Source organism: Physeter macrocephalus, unplaced genomic scaffold (genome assembly GCF_002837175.3).
Source record: "Physeter macrocephalus isolate SW-GA unplaced genomic scaffold, ASM283717v5 random_644, whole genome shotgun sequence".
NCBI classification, from domain to species: Eukaryota; Metazoa; Chordata; class Mammalia; order Artiodactyla; family Physeteridae; genus Physeter; species Physeter macrocephalus.
Genome location: NW_021146017.1, coordinates 1 through 17,061, shown reverse-complemented (window position 1 = coordinate 17,061; position 17,061 = coordinate 1). Strand labels below are relative to the sequence as shown.

The 17,061-nt window shown below is 56.0% G+C and overlaps 1 protein-coding gene across 1 annotated transcript in view; it reads right to left on the bottom strand.

The window, feature by feature from the left end:
* Nucleotides 1–16,908, bottom strand: part of ITGAE (integrin subunit alpha E) — a gene marked incomplete at its 5' end in the record, with an annotated part of 41,893 nt that extends 24,985 nt beyond the window's left edge. Inside the window, 16 exons of the mRNA XM_028486204.1 lie at nt 758–888; nt 2,653–2,783; nt 3,794–4,030; nt 4,697–4,837; nt 5,197–5,339; nt 5,881–6,016; nt 7,314–7,381; nt 7,887–8,037; nt 8,626–8,779; nt 10,000–10,151; nt 10,750–10,865; nt 11,279–11,425; nt 11,648–11,765; nt 12,117–12,184; nt 13,428–13,700; nt 16,754–16,908. Of these exons, the coding sequence (XP_028342005.1) occupies nt 758–888; nt 2,653–2,783; nt 3,794–4,030; nt 4,697–4,837; nt 5,197–5,339; nt 5,881–6,016; nt 7,314–7,381; nt 7,887–8,037; nt 8,626–8,779; nt 10,000–10,151; nt 10,750–10,865; nt 11,279–11,425; nt 11,648–11,765; nt 12,117–12,184; nt 13,428–13,700; nt 16,754–16,908 (2,321 nt within the window). The remainder of the gene's footprint in view (nt 1–757; nt 889–2,652; nt 2,784–3,793; nt 4,031–4,696; nt 4,838–5,196; nt 5,340–5,880; nt 6,017–7,313; nt 7,382–7,886; nt 8,038–8,625; nt 8,780–9,999; nt 10,152–10,749; nt 10,866–11,278; nt 11,426–11,647; nt 11,766–12,116; nt 12,185–13,427; nt 13,701–16,753) is intronic.
* Nucleotides 16,909–17,061: the final 153 nt, after the last annotated feature.

Sequence of the window (17,061 nt, the reverse complement as noted above, 5' to 3'; positions counted from 1 at the left end):
GCTGCCATTCGGGCTCTGTGGCCTGAACCTCTCAGCCTATACAGCTGGAACTGATAGGCCTACCCTTTCCTAATTAACAGATTTGATCATGGACTCTTGCAGTAAAGCCAGCCCACCTGGGAGAGCACATTCTGACCTGCAGGAAGACATCTCCAGGATTGTTCCTGAGAGATTAAGCCCTGGGGACGGTTGCTGGGGGATTGTTCTGGCGGGGATCTCTTGGGTTGGCAGTGAGTACCTGGGCTGTGAAAGCCATGCCTTCTGGAAGTTCTCCCAACCAGTGCCAACTAAGGGGATGGGAAGGGAGGCCAGGCCTCCGGCAGGTTATCCAATCCCCCTGGGCCAGGGAGACACGGTGAGCAGGGAAGGGAGAAGATGTAAATCAGGGAGAAAGAGGACAGGCACTCCTCGGGAGCCCTACACACACGCACAGGCGTGGGCACAGTAGGTGGAGATGGAGAAGTGCCGGCCTTTTTCTGAGTCTTCTTTCAGAAACTCAACCCTTCAACCCAAGGAAGGGATCCAGTGCCCCATTTCCCAACAGGGTCAGAGAGACCCCTTCAGAGTGTGGACCTGACAGCAGATCACCCTTTTCTGGGGCGGTTCCCATTAAATTGAACCTAAGGTCAAAGGAGCTAAAGTCTAATAGAGGGATTTCATAACCCCCCGCCCCCACCCAGCCCTCTTTTCCTGCCCCCCACTGAAGCCAACAGGGACTGAGCACAGCACTGGACGGGTCAGCTAGGCTGCCTGTTACCTGACTCAGCAGCTGGGGACACATAGCTGCTTTCAAAACACAAATGCACATTCACGCTGCTGTAGAAGCCAATGGGCAGTGCCTTGGGGGTGAAGGTCATGGACAGCTTCAGACGAACCACAGGTCTTGAGCTAAACAAGACAGCAAAGAGGACCATGAGAAGGGACCACAGGGCTTCTGGATCAGTGCCTGGGCTCTTTCCTTCATTCAGTGAATATATATTGAACACCTCTCTTATGCCAAGTGCTATTCTGAGTCTTCAGGATTCTATAGGGAAAGAGATAAGCCCTGCTCTAGTGGGAAAACAGACAACAAGCAAATAAACAAGAAGAAACAGGAAAATCCTATGTACAGGAAATGCTATGATAAAAATAAAATAGGATTGGGACTTCCCTGTCAGTCCAGTGGTTAAGACTCCGTGCTTCCATTGCAGGGGGCCTGGGTTCGATCCCTGGTCAGGGAACTGAGATCCTGCATTCCACGCAGTGTGGCCGAAAAATAACTAACTAACTAACTAACTAACTAACTAACTAACAAAAAAGGGAACTGAGATCCTGCATTCCACGCAGTGTGGCCGAAAAATAACTAACTAACTAACTAACTAACTAACTAACTAAAATAGATTGGGGGCTACTTAGCTGGTGGTCAGGGATGGCCTCACAAATGAGGAGACACTTAAGTTGAGCTCTGTTACCGAGACAGAGCCCGCTCTGTGAAGATCTAGGGGGACTGCATTACAGGCAGAAAGCACAGCTGATACAAAGGGCCTGTGGTAGGAATGAGTTTGCTTTGTTTGAGGAACACAAAAGTCAGCATAACTGGGGCACACTTAGTGAGACAGAGAGTAGTAACTAGTGGCGGGGATGGAGGGGTCTGCAGGGCCAGGCCATGGTAAGGAATTTCGGTTTTACTCTAAGTGGGAACCACTGAGGGGTTTTGAGCAGCAGAATGAAAGGGTCCCTCTGGCTGCTGTGTGGAGAACGGAGCACAGGGAGTGAAGCAGGGAAGGACGCCACGCAGCGGTCCAGGCGAGAGGTGACAATGTCACGACCTACTAGGAAGTACTTTGCAGGCAGAGCCAACAAAACCTTGTTGATGGGATGGCAGGGAAAGGAGAAAGAGGAATCAAGGATGACTCCTGGGTTTTTATCCTGAGCAAATGGCACCCTTTGCTGAGATGGGAAGCCCGGGGAAGGGCAGGTGGGGAGAACGAAGGGTGGGTGGGAATGAGTCCTTTTTTTTTTTTTTTTTTTTTTTTTGGCCTCCCCATGGGGTCTGCGGGATCTTAGTTCCCAGACCAGGGACTGAACCCACACCCTCTGCAGTGAAAGCACCGAGTCCTAACCACTGGACGGCCAGGGAAGTCCCCTTTTTTGTTTTGTTTTTGTTTGGTTGGTTTTGACTTTTTTTTTTTTTTTTTTTTTGTGAGTCCATTTTTAGACATGGTAACTTTGCGACGCCTGTGTTGAATAAACAGCCGAGTCTGGAGCTTCGCGGAGAGCACAGGGCAGATTGGTGCCCCGCCAGATTATTTATAGCCATGGGACTAGATCACTCACTTAGGGATGGAGCACAGAAGCTCTGAAATTAATAAGAGTAATAAGAGCAGCCACCACTGAGCACCGTGCTAAATACTTTGCATAGATGCTCTCAGTCCTCCTCACTCTGTGAGGCAGGTGCATCGTTACTCCCATTTATAGATAAGAAAATTGGGACTTAGAAATTCTGCCCAAGGGCACACTGTTAAGTGCAAGCTGAGGTTCAAACCCAGTTGGGCAGAGCCGGTGCCCTTAACCACTGCACTTACTCCCTCCCATCAGTGCCTGGTGTCTCCATGAGGTCACTTAGGGCAGGGCAACTGGGTGAAGCTGCCAGAAGGCAGAGCAGACCCCTACCTGAGCACAGCCGCCTGGCCCAGAGCGCCCACGGTGATGTCGGCAAGGCCGTCGCCACTGAAATCTAAGCCACCTGCCACCGATGTGCCGAAGTACTGGAGTCCTGGGGCCGCCACTGAGGCTCTGATCCTCTGTGGATCGAGAAACACAAGGTGTCAGGGAGGGAAAGGGGTTTCCTTTTCGTTTAATTCAATCAGCACATTAGCCTTTGTCCCCACCCCAGGGAGCCCTCAGCTGAGGAACTGGAAAGAAAACGTCAAGGTTCTCCCAGGGAGGCTTGAAGGGGGGTGGGGCTTGACAGGGAGAGTAAGGAGAGCAGGGGGTGGGGAAGGGTAGGGTCGTCCCAGGAAACAGTCAGGGGTCAGTGCAGTGAGCACAAGCAGTCCTCGTGTGGGGCTGAGGGGAGGGTGGCCCTGAACTACATTTCGGAAACACCACTGAAGCACAGGGTGGAAGATGGGGAAGCGGAAGGAGCCAGGGCAGGGGTGGTGGGGATGGAGAGGAGGGGCTGGATTTGGGAGACAGTAGGGTCTTTAGGAGGCAGAGGCTGACAGGCTGAGCCGAGGTCTGGGATTAGCCCGGCTTTCTGCTGTGAGCAGTGGAGGCGTAGGGCCCAGAGGAGCAGCAGGTCTAGGGGAAGAGGGTGCTTTCAGCTGGGCATCCTGAGAGTGAGATGCTGGAGGCCATCCAGGTGAGGGGCTCAGGAGCAGCTGGACACACCGGACTGAAGCTTGGAGAGAAACTGCAGCTGGATGTGAGTGAAAGTGCCCATAAAAGATGTAGCGTGGAAGTTGGCAATGGATTCCTGGGGGATGAGAGCTAGGCTTGGGGTGGGGGGAGGGGTCGGGTGGGAGCCAGGAGCCAGAGAAGGGACAGAGAGAGGAAAGAAGATCTGGGGCAGGTCCATGGTCAGGAATGCCAAAGAAGGAGGGAGTCACCGGTCAGGAAAGTACATGGATCTTGCCACAGCCTCTAGCCCCACTGGAAGGGTCTGAGGTGAGAACCTCCAAGTGACTTCTGTCCTTCAACCCCCTGGGACCTGCCTGGCACTTAGGACTGGAGCTGGCTTGGGTCTCAGGCCGTCATATCTGGGGAAGGTCAGAGTCCCAGAGCAGAGGCAAGAGAGAGCCCTGCGGATCACCTGTGGCTGCTTGGTAGCGAGGTCAACCAGCTGGTTGGTAGAGCGTCCATTGTAGATGTACACGCTGCCGAAGCCCACGCCGTCATCTGCCCCAAAGTCTTCCAGGGGGGCCCCGATGGCCACATCTATGAGCTGATCCTGACTGATATCCCCCACCGTCGCCATGGCAAAGCCAAATCGCGCGTAAGTTAACCCGGGGTGCCCGCTCAGCGTGCGTACGAAGGAGAAGGAACCATCCTGTAAGGCAGAGAGGCAGCTCAGCCCTCAAGACGGGGATGCGGGGTGCCCACCCCACTGCCACCCCAGGAAGCATGCCCAAGGACTTGTTGATTCTGATTCTCCAGCAGGGAGGGAGTCTGTGGCTCAGAAGAGGCAAGAGACCTTCCCAAGTTTGCACAGTGAGTGAGTGGTGAAGCTGGAGCCCTCCTGCCTTGCAGTCCAGGACCAAGAGCTGCACCCCTCTGCTCCCATGATTGGGGTACTGGACTGGTGATCAGGAGGCCTGGCTTCTCGCCTTGGCTCCACCACACACTTGCTCTGTAAACTGGAGCAAGTCTCAACATCACTGAGCCTCAGCTTTCTCATCTGTAAAATGGGAGTAACAGCCACCTCCCACAGTTACTGTGAGAAACGAGTGAGATCACAGACAGGATGTGCTTTGTCAACCGTGCAGCTATTTGCGATGTCATCATCCTCAACACGAGATGATGGGGTGGGGAAAGTAAGAAAGTGGGGGAGGGGACGGAGGGGAGCAGTCGCCCCACCAGGCTGCCATCCACCCTGAGCTCCCCATCACCGCCCCCTGGTGCAAGGCAGGGCCGGGCGCTCCCAGCCTCCGTCCCCTCGGCCCCAGGCTGAGCAGCCACAGCCTCAGCCAACTTGCCAAGATGGTGACTCTCCCACCTGCTTGTTCACACGGTACACATAGACTCTGCCCTCCTCGCCTTGAACGTGGTAAAACGGGGCGGCCACCAGCAACAAGTCTGTGGTCCCATCCATGTCGACGTCCACAGGGCACAGCTCAGAGCCAAAATAGGACCCCATCTACAGGCCAGAGGGACGCAGCTCCAGGGCGTGCCGGGGAGGCGTGCCCCCACCGCCAGCCCCTCAGCCAAGCTAGACCTCTGCTCTTGCTCTTCCTGGGCCACCAAATGTGGGTCAGACCAGATCAATCTGTTCACCAGAGTAACACAGGGGACCGGGTGAACAGCCTGATCCCCCACGATGGGGGAAACCAGCTGGCGCTCAGACAAGCAGGGCCGGGGAGGAGGCTGAGTTCTGCCCGAGTTCTGCGCAGGCTGGCTCCCCAACCCACTGTGTGCCCTGGAGCCCACCCCTTTCCCTCTGGGACCTCCAGATCCCCATCTGCAATAACGGGGGCGGGGGGCCTTCTCCAGCAGTACCTGCTCGCCCTCCAGCACTGGTACAAAGTTGGTCTCTTTGCCCTCCTCCCGGAGCTCAAACACAGCCCCCTGCTGCTTGTGCCGTGGAGCCCCTGCCACGTAGGAGAGGCCACAGGCCTTGTGCAGCACAGCCACCGAGTAACCTGGGGGGGGATGGGGAACTGTGATCTGGATCCCCCACCGGGCCACTCCTTTGCCCCCCCACCACCTTCCCAGCCAGGACTTCGAAGTAGCTTGGGCAGGGAGGCAGAGATGGAGAGGCTATCTTTCTCATCCTTTTAAAATCATCAGCGGTGGCTCCACTTACCCATGCGGCTGCTCACACACGTGTCCCACCACATAGATGGGATAGACACACACGATCATACACACAGCTTCACTCAAAATACACGCCACACACATTCACCCACGTTCATCACAAACGCAGTGCATGAAGACTGAGGAGGGGTGAGGGGTCACCCACCGCCATTACTAATGGAGAGGCCCTACCTCCCTAGGCAGCTGCCGGGCCCTGGCGCTTTGGTACCAAGCAGGCCTAATTCTCAGCCTCAGGCTCCCTAAGTGGGGCCCGTCCCTCAGTCCATGTGACCGACCTGGGCCCTCCCCAGCTAGGAAGCCCACTGCAGCCTGTGTCCCCGTACAGGCCCCACCCACACCCAGGTCGCCTCCAGGCCCCGCCCTCACCCAGGTAGCTGTACTGCACAGCCTTGGCATCCACTGCCGTCTGGTTCAGGAAGCGGCCCTTGCGGCTGCTCATGTTGTAGAACAGCGCGCCCCCCGACCAGTCGAAGGCCCCTACGGCACCGAGCAGCACCTGCCCCTGCAGGGGACAAGGGTTGGCGGCCATCTGAGTGGGAGGGACCCAGGGCCAGCCACGGTGGCCTCGGGTCTACCTGCCAGCACAGCAAACCTTGCAGCGGGGGATGAGGGGCATTCAGCGCACCCGGCCAGAGACGCAGGAGGAGGGCGAGAGGCAAACACTGGGTTCCTGCCTTGTACCCATGACCCTGTCAGGGCAGCTGTCCCTCCAGTACCAGCAACCCCCGGGGCAGAAATCCAACCCGGGGCCCAGATGTTGAGCATTTCAAAAAGTATGACTGAGGGACTTCCCTGGTGGCACAGTGGTTAAGAATCCACTTGCCAATGCAGGGGACACAGGTTCGAGCCCTGGTCCGGGAAGATCCCACATCCCGCAGAGCAACTAAGCCAGTGCGCCACAACTACTGAGCCTGCGCTCTAGAGCCCGTGAGCCACAGCTAGTGAGCCCTCGTGCCACAATTACCGAAGCCTGGGTGCCTAGAGCCCGTGCTCCGCAAGAGAAGCCCCCGCTCACGGCAACTAGGGAAAGCCCGTGTGCAGCAACGAAGACCCCACACAGCCAAAAATAAATAAATTAAAATAAAATTTTTTTAAAAAAGTACGACTGAGCAAAATGGGGCTCATGTCCTCCAAGTCTGCACAGCCTGAGTCTGGCACCCAAGGCCCAGCTGTGCCGAGTGACGTGCTAACTGCGCTTCCACCACATGCAAGGACGGTGTCCTCACTGCCCGTATCCCTCCCCGTCTGTGGGGAACAGGGCCTCTGGTGGGGAGAAGTACCCGGCTTGGTAGGCAAGCCCACCCAGGCCTGGGTGTTACCAGTCTGTGTTAAGGAAGCTGCTTAATCCTTGAGCGCAGGACGAGATGACCTCCTGTTATACACAGGGCCATTCTCTCCGCGACCTCAAAGGTCCAGGTTAGGGCGAGCACATAGAAGTGTTTTCCTTTTTCCTAAAATGGCTCTTTCATGGGACTTCCCTGGCGGTCCAGTGGTTAAGACTTTGCCTTCCAACGCAGGGCGTGCAGGTTTGATCCCGGGTTGGGGAGCTAAGATCCCACACGCCTCGGGGCCAAAAAAACAAAATATAAAACAGAAGCAATATTGTAACAAATTCAATAAAGACTTTTAAAATGCTTCACGTCAAAAAATCTCTACGAAAAAAAAAATCTTAAATTGGCTCCTTCCGAGGCCTCACCACAGGAGGGCACTGAGAGCCAGCGGACCCTGAGTCCCTCCCTGGGAGTCGCCGGGGCCCCTCCTCTGCGGAGAGCCTGCCTGGTGCTGAGTCGGCCACGTACCTCGTCCAGGATCTGCGCGCTGAACCCGACCTGTGCCAGCTGGTAGTGGAGGGCATCTCCGACCGTGCCTGGAAGCCAAGAAGCCCAGTGAGACTGCTGTGGGCCGAGGTGCAGGGAGAAACCAAGTCGGGGAAGGGTCCGGCTTGGCCTCCTCCCAGAGGGAAGGACGTTCTGGTAGGATGGGGCGAGCATCAGGTTGGAGTAGAGATCTGGGTCCTGCTTTAGCAGCTACTGGCAGCATAGCTGGGAAGAGGGCCGTCCCCTCCCTCTTCCTGGGCCTCAGTTTCCTCACCTGGGAGCTCCTGGGAGCAGGAATCATGCCCCAGTCATCCTTCTTCCTCCAGCACCAGGAAGAGCTTCTCATCAGAGTGTCATGGAATTTGGGGGAAGTGAGGAAGGCTGGGGATATTGTTGCCTTTTTAGAGATGGAACAGCTGAGGCTCAGAGAGGTGACAGGAGTTGCCAGAGTGCCACATGGAGGGAGGACAGGAGTAGGGCTGGAGCGCGGGCCTCGGGCCTCCTGCTGAATGCCGAGGGGGCTGCCACAGGGTGGCCAGGGACCTGGAGCCTCACCTTCCACGCTAATGATGCCCTGCTGCAGTCTGCTCAGCAGCCCATCCAGCGCTGAGTAGTTGGTCACCTTGAAGGCATGGTCCTCATCGGGGTCCGAGGCGACCAGCTTCAGCTCGTTGTACGCCCTAGTTTTATTAAATGCATCTCCCACCTGCACAGAGGCCCTGGGTCAGTGGGCCAGCACCGCGAGGGCTCTCCAGGCCCAGAGAGAGACACGAGCCCCTCCGTCTGGCCTTCAGGGCCCCCCATCACCTCCCTCCTTCTTTCCCTGCTCCCTGTCCTCCCACACACTCTACGTGTGTTTTCCTGAACACACCGGGCTCCTCACCCCTGCCCATGCTATTCCCTCTCCCTGCAGAGCCCTTCCTGCCTCCCCTGGGCCCTAGGGCAGCTACTCCTCCTTGTCCTCCAAGACTCAGCTCAACGCCCGCTCCTCCTGGAACCTTCCCTGACACCCCTCCTGTGGGCTCCCAGGGTGTCCACTGCTCTCCCATCACTGCTGGGGGAGTGAGCTGTGACCACCACTGGGAAATGAGCCGTCTGCGGGGAAGACCCCGAGAGGGGTGGGGGAGTGCGGGGTGCATGGGACACTGGGGCTGAAAGAAGAGAAGTTGGTGAGTGTCTGTGACTGCAGCAGGGTTTGGGTAAGCTGCTTGCTGAAGCCCTTCTAGGAGCCCTGGCTCCTCCCCGGCCCAGGCTGTACAGGGTCACAAGGTGTCCCCCAGCTCCTGGTTCTTACCCCAATGGCAAAGCGCTCAACACCCTGCATCTTTGCGGAGTCGATGACAGTTGTGAGGTTGAGGGGGTCCCCGAATATGTCCCCATCGGTGAGCACCACCATGACCTTGGATGCCTTTTCTCTGGAGCCATGGCTTGGCGTGAAGATGTTGTCTCTAAATCGGGGAGAGTAAAGGGAGAGAACTTTGCCAAAGGGATGACTGAGCCCTGGGGAGATTTTATTCACTGACCTGTTTTAGAATTGAAGAGGCTTAAGGAGCCCTCCTGGGAGAACAAAGGCCCAAAGAGGGGTGGTGATGTCCCCGGGCACACAGCTGCGCGGGCGGAGGTGAGGCCGCAACACAGGCGTTCTTACCCTTCACCTGCTCCCAACAGAAAGGTGCTGGACAACTAGAGAAAGCCAGCACACAGCAACGAAGACCCAATGCAGCCAAAAATAAGTAAATAAATAAATTTCTTTTTAAAAAAAGAAAAAGAAAGGTGCTGGACCTACTGAGCTCATGTGCCACAACTACTGAAGCCCAAGTGCCTAGAGCCCGTGCTCCACAACAAGAGAAGCCACCGCAATGAGAAGCCTGTGCACCGCAACGAAGAGTAGCCCCCGCTCACTGCAACTAGAGAAAGCCAGCACACAGCAACGAAGACCCAATGCAGCCAAAAATAAGTAAATAAATAAATTTCTTTTTAAAAAAAGAAAAAGAAAGGTGCTGGACAGCACTGGAGTCTATTCCTCGTGTGTATGTGTGGGAATAATAATGATATTAAAAACAGTGGCTAAGATTTACATAGAACTTAGATGCCAGGCACTCTGGTATGCACCGTACATATTTTAAGGCAAGTACTATTATTATTATTATTATTTATCATTATTACTGGCCATGCCTTGCGGCTTGCAGGACCTTAGTTCCCCGACCAGGGATTGAACCCTGGCCTCAGCAGTGAAAGCGCCAAGTCCTAACCACTGGACTACCAGGGAATTCCCTATTATTCTCATTTTAAAAGTGAGAAAATTGAGGCATAAAGAGGTTAGGCAACTCGCCCAAGGTCTCACGAGTACAAACTGAAGCTGGGATCGAAGCCAGGGGGCCTGCCCACTAAGCCCCTCTGGTAGGCACTGTGCCCTACTGCTGCTCGCAGGAGGCGTCTCTGGAAGAATTTTTGGAGGACTGTCTTGGGGTGTCATCTCTCAGCCAAGGCTGGGTTGGAAGACCTCACAGTGTCCCCTTTCAGCCAAGGAAGAGCCTGAACCCTGACCCTCTCCTCTGCACAGTCTGTCCAGCCACCTTCTCCAGGTAGGAGGCCTCCGAGCCTCTGGGCAGGGCCCTGGACTGGCACTCAGTAGGCGTACGGGTAATTCTGTGGCCCTCACACTCACAGGACATGCTGCATGGCAGAGGCAGTCTTGGTGACATTCCCCACTTGAGTGATGTTCTGGACTCTGGCGAGGGAGGCTGTAACGTCTTGGCTGTCCAGAAGGTCCAGCTCTGTCTGGATGACTTCCCCATATTGCACCAGGGCAAAGCTGCACTGCAGGGGAGGGGCCGAGAGGGAAGGAGTTTGGCAGAGTTGCCCAAGGCCACCCCTGCCCCTTAGATGGCTCCTCCTGGAAGCAGTGGAAGAATCCACTCGTTCCTCCTAGTCTCTGGGCAGGAGGAGGTGCTTAGGCAGAGGGAAATCTCTAAGCCAGCGGGGCTGGAGGAAGGGGTGACAGTAATGGCTCCCAGTGAATCACAGACTTCTCCTTGAATCCAGGTCCCTGTGTAGCCCCCCTCTTCCACACTGACTCCGGGATAGGCCAGGCGACTTGCTTTGGCCAATGGGACATCAGCAAATGTGATATAATCAGAGGTTTGGAAAGTGCTTGCCATGACAGAGTTGGGCTGGGCTGCTGGAGACACATGGTCCAGACAAGCGAGGGCATCTTAGGGTCCAGTCAAGCAACCAGGTGTCTGCAGCTGCAGGAATAACTCTAGGCAAGACCAGCAAAAGAACCACCCAGCTGAGCCCAGACCGAACAGCCGACCCATAGAAGGAGAGCAGATCGCTGGTGGATGTTTTGAGGCAGTTTGTTCACAGCAGTAGATAACACACAAGCTGTGTGAGTCCAGCTCTTAGGGAAGCCCACCTCAAAGCATTTCTCATAGATGTTCTTCATCATGTTGGAGATGAAGTCTTTGGCTCTCTGGAAGTCTGGAGGATCAATGCTTCCTGAGCCATCCAGGATGAAGGCGATCTCAGTGCCTGGGCCAAGACAGGGAACAGGTCAGGAGTGGGCTTGGCATCTGGGGCAAGAGTGAGGGCAAGTCGTCATGCCCTGAAGGGCACCCACCCAGTTCAAGCCCTGAGGGCTCAGTTCAGGGAGGGCATCGGTGCCGCTCTTGGGAGCGAAGCCTTTGTCTCAGAGGCAGAGAGAGAGCCAGAACCTGCTCAGGCTCTGACTTGCTGCGTGAGTCACTCCCAGCAGCCCCACCCTCTGGGCCTCAGTTTTCCCATCTGTGAGATGGAGAGAGAGACAGGGCTGGGACTGGCCAAGCCTGTAGAATCCAGCCACTGCTCTCCATCTCTTGGACCTAGGCACACCTCACCCCTGGAGGTCCAGCCTAGGGAGCCAGCTCTGACAGCTCTGGGAGCAACCCAGATTTGCCTCTTCTCACCAGCTGCCTCCTCGTCCTCGTCCTCTGTCTCCTCCTCCTCCTCCACCTTCAAATCCCGGCGCTGCCTGGCTGTGTTCTCCGTGCTGCCTTTTTTGTTCCTGGAGCAGTCTCCAGCATCCACAGGGGCATCAGGGTCCAGTAATTTTTCTTTAAAAAGTACACATGGAAGAGCTCAGAGTCAGACGGCCTCCTCATTCACCTCCAGGTAAGCGTGCTCTTAGCTCTGCCCTGGTTCCTTCACCTGGGGCCTAAGCCTGCCTTGCCCTCTCCGGGCCTCTGTGTCCCGCTGCATCTACCACGGGCTGGCGCCTCTTCTTGCAGACCCCAGGATATCCCTTCAGAGCCGTCCAACGAGGGTCCAGTCCTTACCAAGGTCGGAGAAGTAGACCTGGGCACGGGGACGGAGGTCAGGGGCCAGCAGGATGCAGTTGCCTGTGAGCTCTGAGCTGAGGCTCTGGGGCCACCGGGTCGGCACTTGAATGCAGATCTAGAGGAGGTGGAGAAAAGGAGGGGAAAGCCCGGGTCACCCCCAGCCCAGGCCCCCTCGTCGCAGCCACACCCCCACCCCCACGTCAGAACCCAGTGGCTCAACCAGGCAGGGGACGCAGGAACAGCTTGCTCACCCCTCACCAGGGGTAGGAGTCGCTGCCAGGGTCAGTGTGCTGGGTCACACGGAGTGCCCAGCTCAGAGCCGCCGTCAGCCCTGGGGCTGCCGGGGATACAGTTGGGCTCAGCCCTGAGAATGAAATGCCAGTCAGGACTGGTATCCACACGGTCAACCACAGGGGTAGCACCAGCTCGCCAAGGCCCTCCATCCTCCCTCGCCACGCACACTCACCAAAACACCATGGTGGCTCCGGACAACTGTCACTCCACGGTGCCTCCCCTTTGGGGTGGGGACATTCTCTGAAACAGTGAGGCCCAGGTAAGGAGGGAGGAATGCCGGGAGGCAAGCCAGGAGCCAGGGTCAGAGGGCACAGGGCCATCTTGGCCAAAGCCCCATGAGGAAGAGCTGGCCACTCAGAGCGCCCTCTAGAAGCTGGATGAGGGGGCCTTCAAGGACAGGCCTCTCTCCCAGGCTCATTCGGTGTCTCATTCAACATATGCCCCGTGATGTCTGCTCTGTGCCCGGCCTGCGACAGATGGTGATAGGGTTCCAGAAAGACTGAGACCTGGTGCTGGTCCCCCTGGGCTGGTGGGCAGGCGGGCAGAGAAGCACCAGCTGGCAGGCGTGTGCAGCCCCAGGGAGGAACGGCAAGAGGCTGAGGGGCCGGCCCTAGCACCCAGTGAACTCTCCCCTCTCAAAGTCCTGGCTCCAGGGAACCCTACCGCCCCACAGCCCCAGGGGCAGGAGTGTAGCTCCTTCCCCTCCCTCCCCACTGTGGGCCTCAGGAGACTTGCAGTTTTGAGTCCCAGGGTCACCCAGTCACCCTGCTGGACCGTGTGCCCTTCTGAGGCAGAGATGGAGGCTGTTCAACACAGCACCTCCCACAGAGACCAGGGCTCCACCTGACATGGCCCAGCGGTGTCAGCAAAGTGGGCCTTCAGCTGGGCTGGGCAGGATGGGGAGAGTTCGGTCAACAAGCGAATTAGGGCCATTCCTTTGTTCATTCAAAGGGCATTAGTGAGCGCCTAATACATGCGGACCCCATGCTAGGCGCTGGGATGGCCACAGTCAGATTGCGGGGGCGGGGGCGGGGGCGGGGAGGGTTGGCTTCCACTGAGGCGTGGTGAGTTGCGGGAGGTGGGGTTTTGGAATCGGGTGGAGTTGGGTTTGCATCTGTGGTGCTGCTCGGACGCGTGACCTTAGTCACAGTGGAAACCGAAGGACTTCTCTGAACTGCGGCTTTCTCTTCTGTAAAACGGTGTGGTTTTGAGGATTAAAAGTCCGCGAACCACTTAGCAGAGTGTCAGGTGACTCAGTAAGCACTCCATCCATTTTAGGTTTCATTTTTGTTGTTAGGATTGGGTCCGGAAAGGCGGGTTGGGGGTTAGGGTTGGGTGGGGATGGGACTGGGCACCAGGATGGCAGGCTTGCTGTGGCTGGTGGTGGAGTCTAGGGTGGAGAGACCGGGATGGCTGGGCTGGATGAATGGGATGCCTAGAAAGGAGGCCCTGGGAGCGTTCCCGGAAGCAGGGGCTGACTTACCTACTGGCTGGCAATGGAGCTCATCCTGAATGAGGGAACACCGGTACAGGGGCCCTGCCGTCCTGCCGCTTCTGGGGCTGGTTACCAGGAGCCTGAGCGCAAGAGTAGGCAGCAAAGTTGAGCTGGTCAGCGCTTCCCTTTTCCTCCCTACCTGCCCAGACACAGTTCTTCCATTCCAGGCCCACAGACCCACAGGTTCCCCGTGGGGAAAACTATGGAGAAGACCAGACCTGGAAAGGCGGGCAGGCTCCCAGCCCAGGAGGGTGGATCTGCCTTACGAGGGAGGCATGGGCTCAACCTTTGCACAGCTCCAGACAGGAAATGGCTAAATGCATCCCCTCTCTGCCTGCTGGCCCATCCTGACAGAAATGGGGTGATACTGCTGGTAAATAAAGACTCGCTGCTCTTTGATGGCAGTGGGGGGAACCAGGAAGCCACCAGCAGCACAGTTGCTTCTGCTGGGGACAGTGCTGCCTTCCTAGTGGCTGCAAGGGCGCCTGCCCCACCTGGCCCCAGTGACAGCACTTCCTAAGAAGAGCACACTTGTACCCCTCTCCTAGGGGCAGGTCAGAACTGGAGGTTCTGGGCCCCTCAGCCTGGTTAAGGCAGCCTCAGGAGACGTGATTCCCAATGGCAAACTCTGCCCCCTGCCCAGGGAGACAGCAGAGAGCCAGCGTCAGCCTAAACATTCTCAGTGTGCATGCTGCTCAGGGAGGATCAGGGCTGCCCCGAGACAGGGAGAGAGCTCCCCATCCTAGGGGCTGTGAGTAGAGGGTGTTGGGGAAGGGGCCCGAGGCTGAGCTCAGTAACAGTGAACCAAGTCCGAGGTTTTATGCTGAGGGCAGTAGGAAGCCACAGAGGACTTTATAAAGGGGAAACTTTATAAAGGGGAAACTTTACAAAGGGGAAGCTTTATAAAGGGGAAGCTTTATAAAGGGGATTAGACAGGTCAAGATGAGTTACAGTGGCTTGGGGGCCAGGAACAAGGTCACGTTCCCACTTCCTCCCCTCCCGTTACTTGACATTTTAAAAAATTATGAAATATATCATTCACTTATCTCCGTGGCTGACAGGCTAATAATAAAATCTACACCACCTCTGTGTGTGCCCCACCCCAAGCTGACTTCCACCCCGACAGGGCTCCTGTCACGGTCAGCGGTGGTCCACACATCGCCAAATCCAAGGGACACCTTTCTGCCCTCATCTTCCCCAACCTCTCAACAGCCCGGGCCATCGGTAGCCATCTCTCCCTTGAATCACTTTCTTTTCGATTCCCCTGGCCTCTCTCACTACTCCTCTCACACTCCTTTGCTTTTTGCTCCCTCACTGTCTGACTTCTAAATGTCACTGGTGTCCCGGGGCTGGGTCCCCGCTTTCCTCGCCCACACACGCCCCCTGGTGATTGATCCCCTCCAATCCCTGGCTTCAATACACCTATCAACGCTGACACTCCCACCTTTATATCTGCAATGCCAGCATCCCTCCACCAGAAGCCAGACCAGCACAGCTCTAGAAAGCAGAGTGATGACCTGCCCCGCCCAGAGAAGTCCACGTCCTAATACCCAGAGCCCATGAATACGCTACTTTTTATGGCAAAGGGGACTTCGTAGATTAAGTTAAAGACCTTGTGTTGGGGAATTTATCCTGGATTATCTGGGTAGGCCCAATGTAATCACAAGGGTCCTTATCGGACCCTTTAAAGATGGAGGAAGGGGCCACAAGCCAAGGAATGCAGGCAGCGCCTAGAACCTAAAGGAAGTGAGGAAACAGATCCTCCCCTTGAGGCTCTAGAAGCAACACAGCCCTGCTAATGCCTAGATTTCAGCTCAGTGAGACCCACTTTGGACATCTGACCTCCAAAACTGTAAGATAATAATTTGTGCTGTTCTAAGCCACTAAGTTTGCGGTGAATTGTTACAGCAGCCCTAGGAAACTAATAAATAAACAACTGCCCATTGTCTAATAGGCATCTCAAACTTAGAATGTTCGAAACACAACTATGGTCTTGTTCTCCCTTGCCTGAACTGAACCGTTCCATCTTCCCTGACACAATACATGGCACCACCAACCACTATGTTCTGAAGTCCAAGGCCTGGGGGCACCCTCGCTTCGTCTTTTCACTTATCCCCTTCATCAAATCCATCAGTAAACCCTGTTGGTTTTTCCTCCAAACTATATCTAGAGAACATCTCTTCTCTCTGTTTCCCCTGCCACCATCATCTTGCCTGGTGTGTAGTAATAGCCCCCTGTTATTTTTTCTGTTGTTTGTTTTTTTAATTTGCTCTCGGGACTTCCCTGGTGGTCCAGTGGGTAAGACTCCGAGCTCCCAACGCAGGGGGTCCGGGTTCTATCCCTGGTAGGGGAACTAGATCCCGCATGCGCGCCGCAACGAAGATCCCACGTGCCTCAGCTAAGACCCGGCGCAGGCAAATAAGTAAATAATGAATAAATATTTTTTTAATAAAATAAATTTACCCTTGTAAATTACACCATGTCACTCCCCTGTTTCAGCTGCCTCCCATGCACTTAGGCAGAGTCCATACCCCTTGCTGCAGCCCACGGGGCCTTGCACGATCTAGCACCCCCCCACCGCTGAGACTCCCCTCCTGCTCCTTTGCTCTCCAAGCTCTAGCCCCGCACTGGCTGGCTTCCGTTCCTAGGCTGGCCCCAGCTCTTTCCTGGCTTGGGCCCTCTGCCTTGCTGTGCCCCCTCTCTCCCCAACCTGGCTCATTCTCGTTCCTTGGCCTCGCTTAACTGTCACCTCCTCACAAATGCTTTCTGCAACCAGCCTCACCTCACAACCCAGTTACTCTGCTTTGCATCGTCCCATTTGTTTCCTTCCCAGAACTTGTCCCCGTTTGATAGCATCCTGTTTACTTGTTTACTGTTTATTATCTGTCTCTCCCCCTAGACTCTAAGTTCCCCAAGTAAACTTACAGTCTAGGGTGAGAGGAGCTTGGTAACAGTGAACCAAGTCCAAGTCCTCACAAGTTCCCCAAGTTCCCCTTGCCTCTCTTGTTTGCCATGTTATTTCCAGCACCTGGAACAGTGGCTGGCACAGAGCAGGGGTTTGGTGAATATTTGTTCAATGACGACTGAACAACAGCCGAGGCAGCACATGAGGGGGCTGATCTGGGGCAAGGTTGAGGGGCAGAGGACCACGTGCAGCTGAGCTCTGTGGGCTTGCAGCTGAGCCCCTAAATTAGGTCGCCTGCTCAACAACCTTGCCTCTTTCCCCAGACCCCTCCCAGCCTGAGCCTCAGCCCTGGGCCCAGCGCCTTATTCTCTGCTCCCCCGCAAAGGTGGGCTCAGAACTGGGATCCAACCCGACGACGTCTTGGTGGGGTAGGTGCAGGCCTGGAATAGCCTCAGCTCTCCTTCCTTCTTTAGGCCTTGGCCCAAGCTGTTTCTTCCACTTGCAATGCCTTTCAGCTCCTCTTCCTGCAGAACAATCTTCCCAAGTGCCAGCTCCTCAGGAAGCCTTCCCAAAAGAAGAAGCACCCTGACCCCCTCCAGGCCCTCCAGGAAGCCCTCACCACTGGACACCTACATTTATTCCTGGCTTTTGTTCCCACCTAGACTGTGAGTTCTGGAGAGACCACCATGTACAGCCGCACAGGCTGTTCACTGCAGA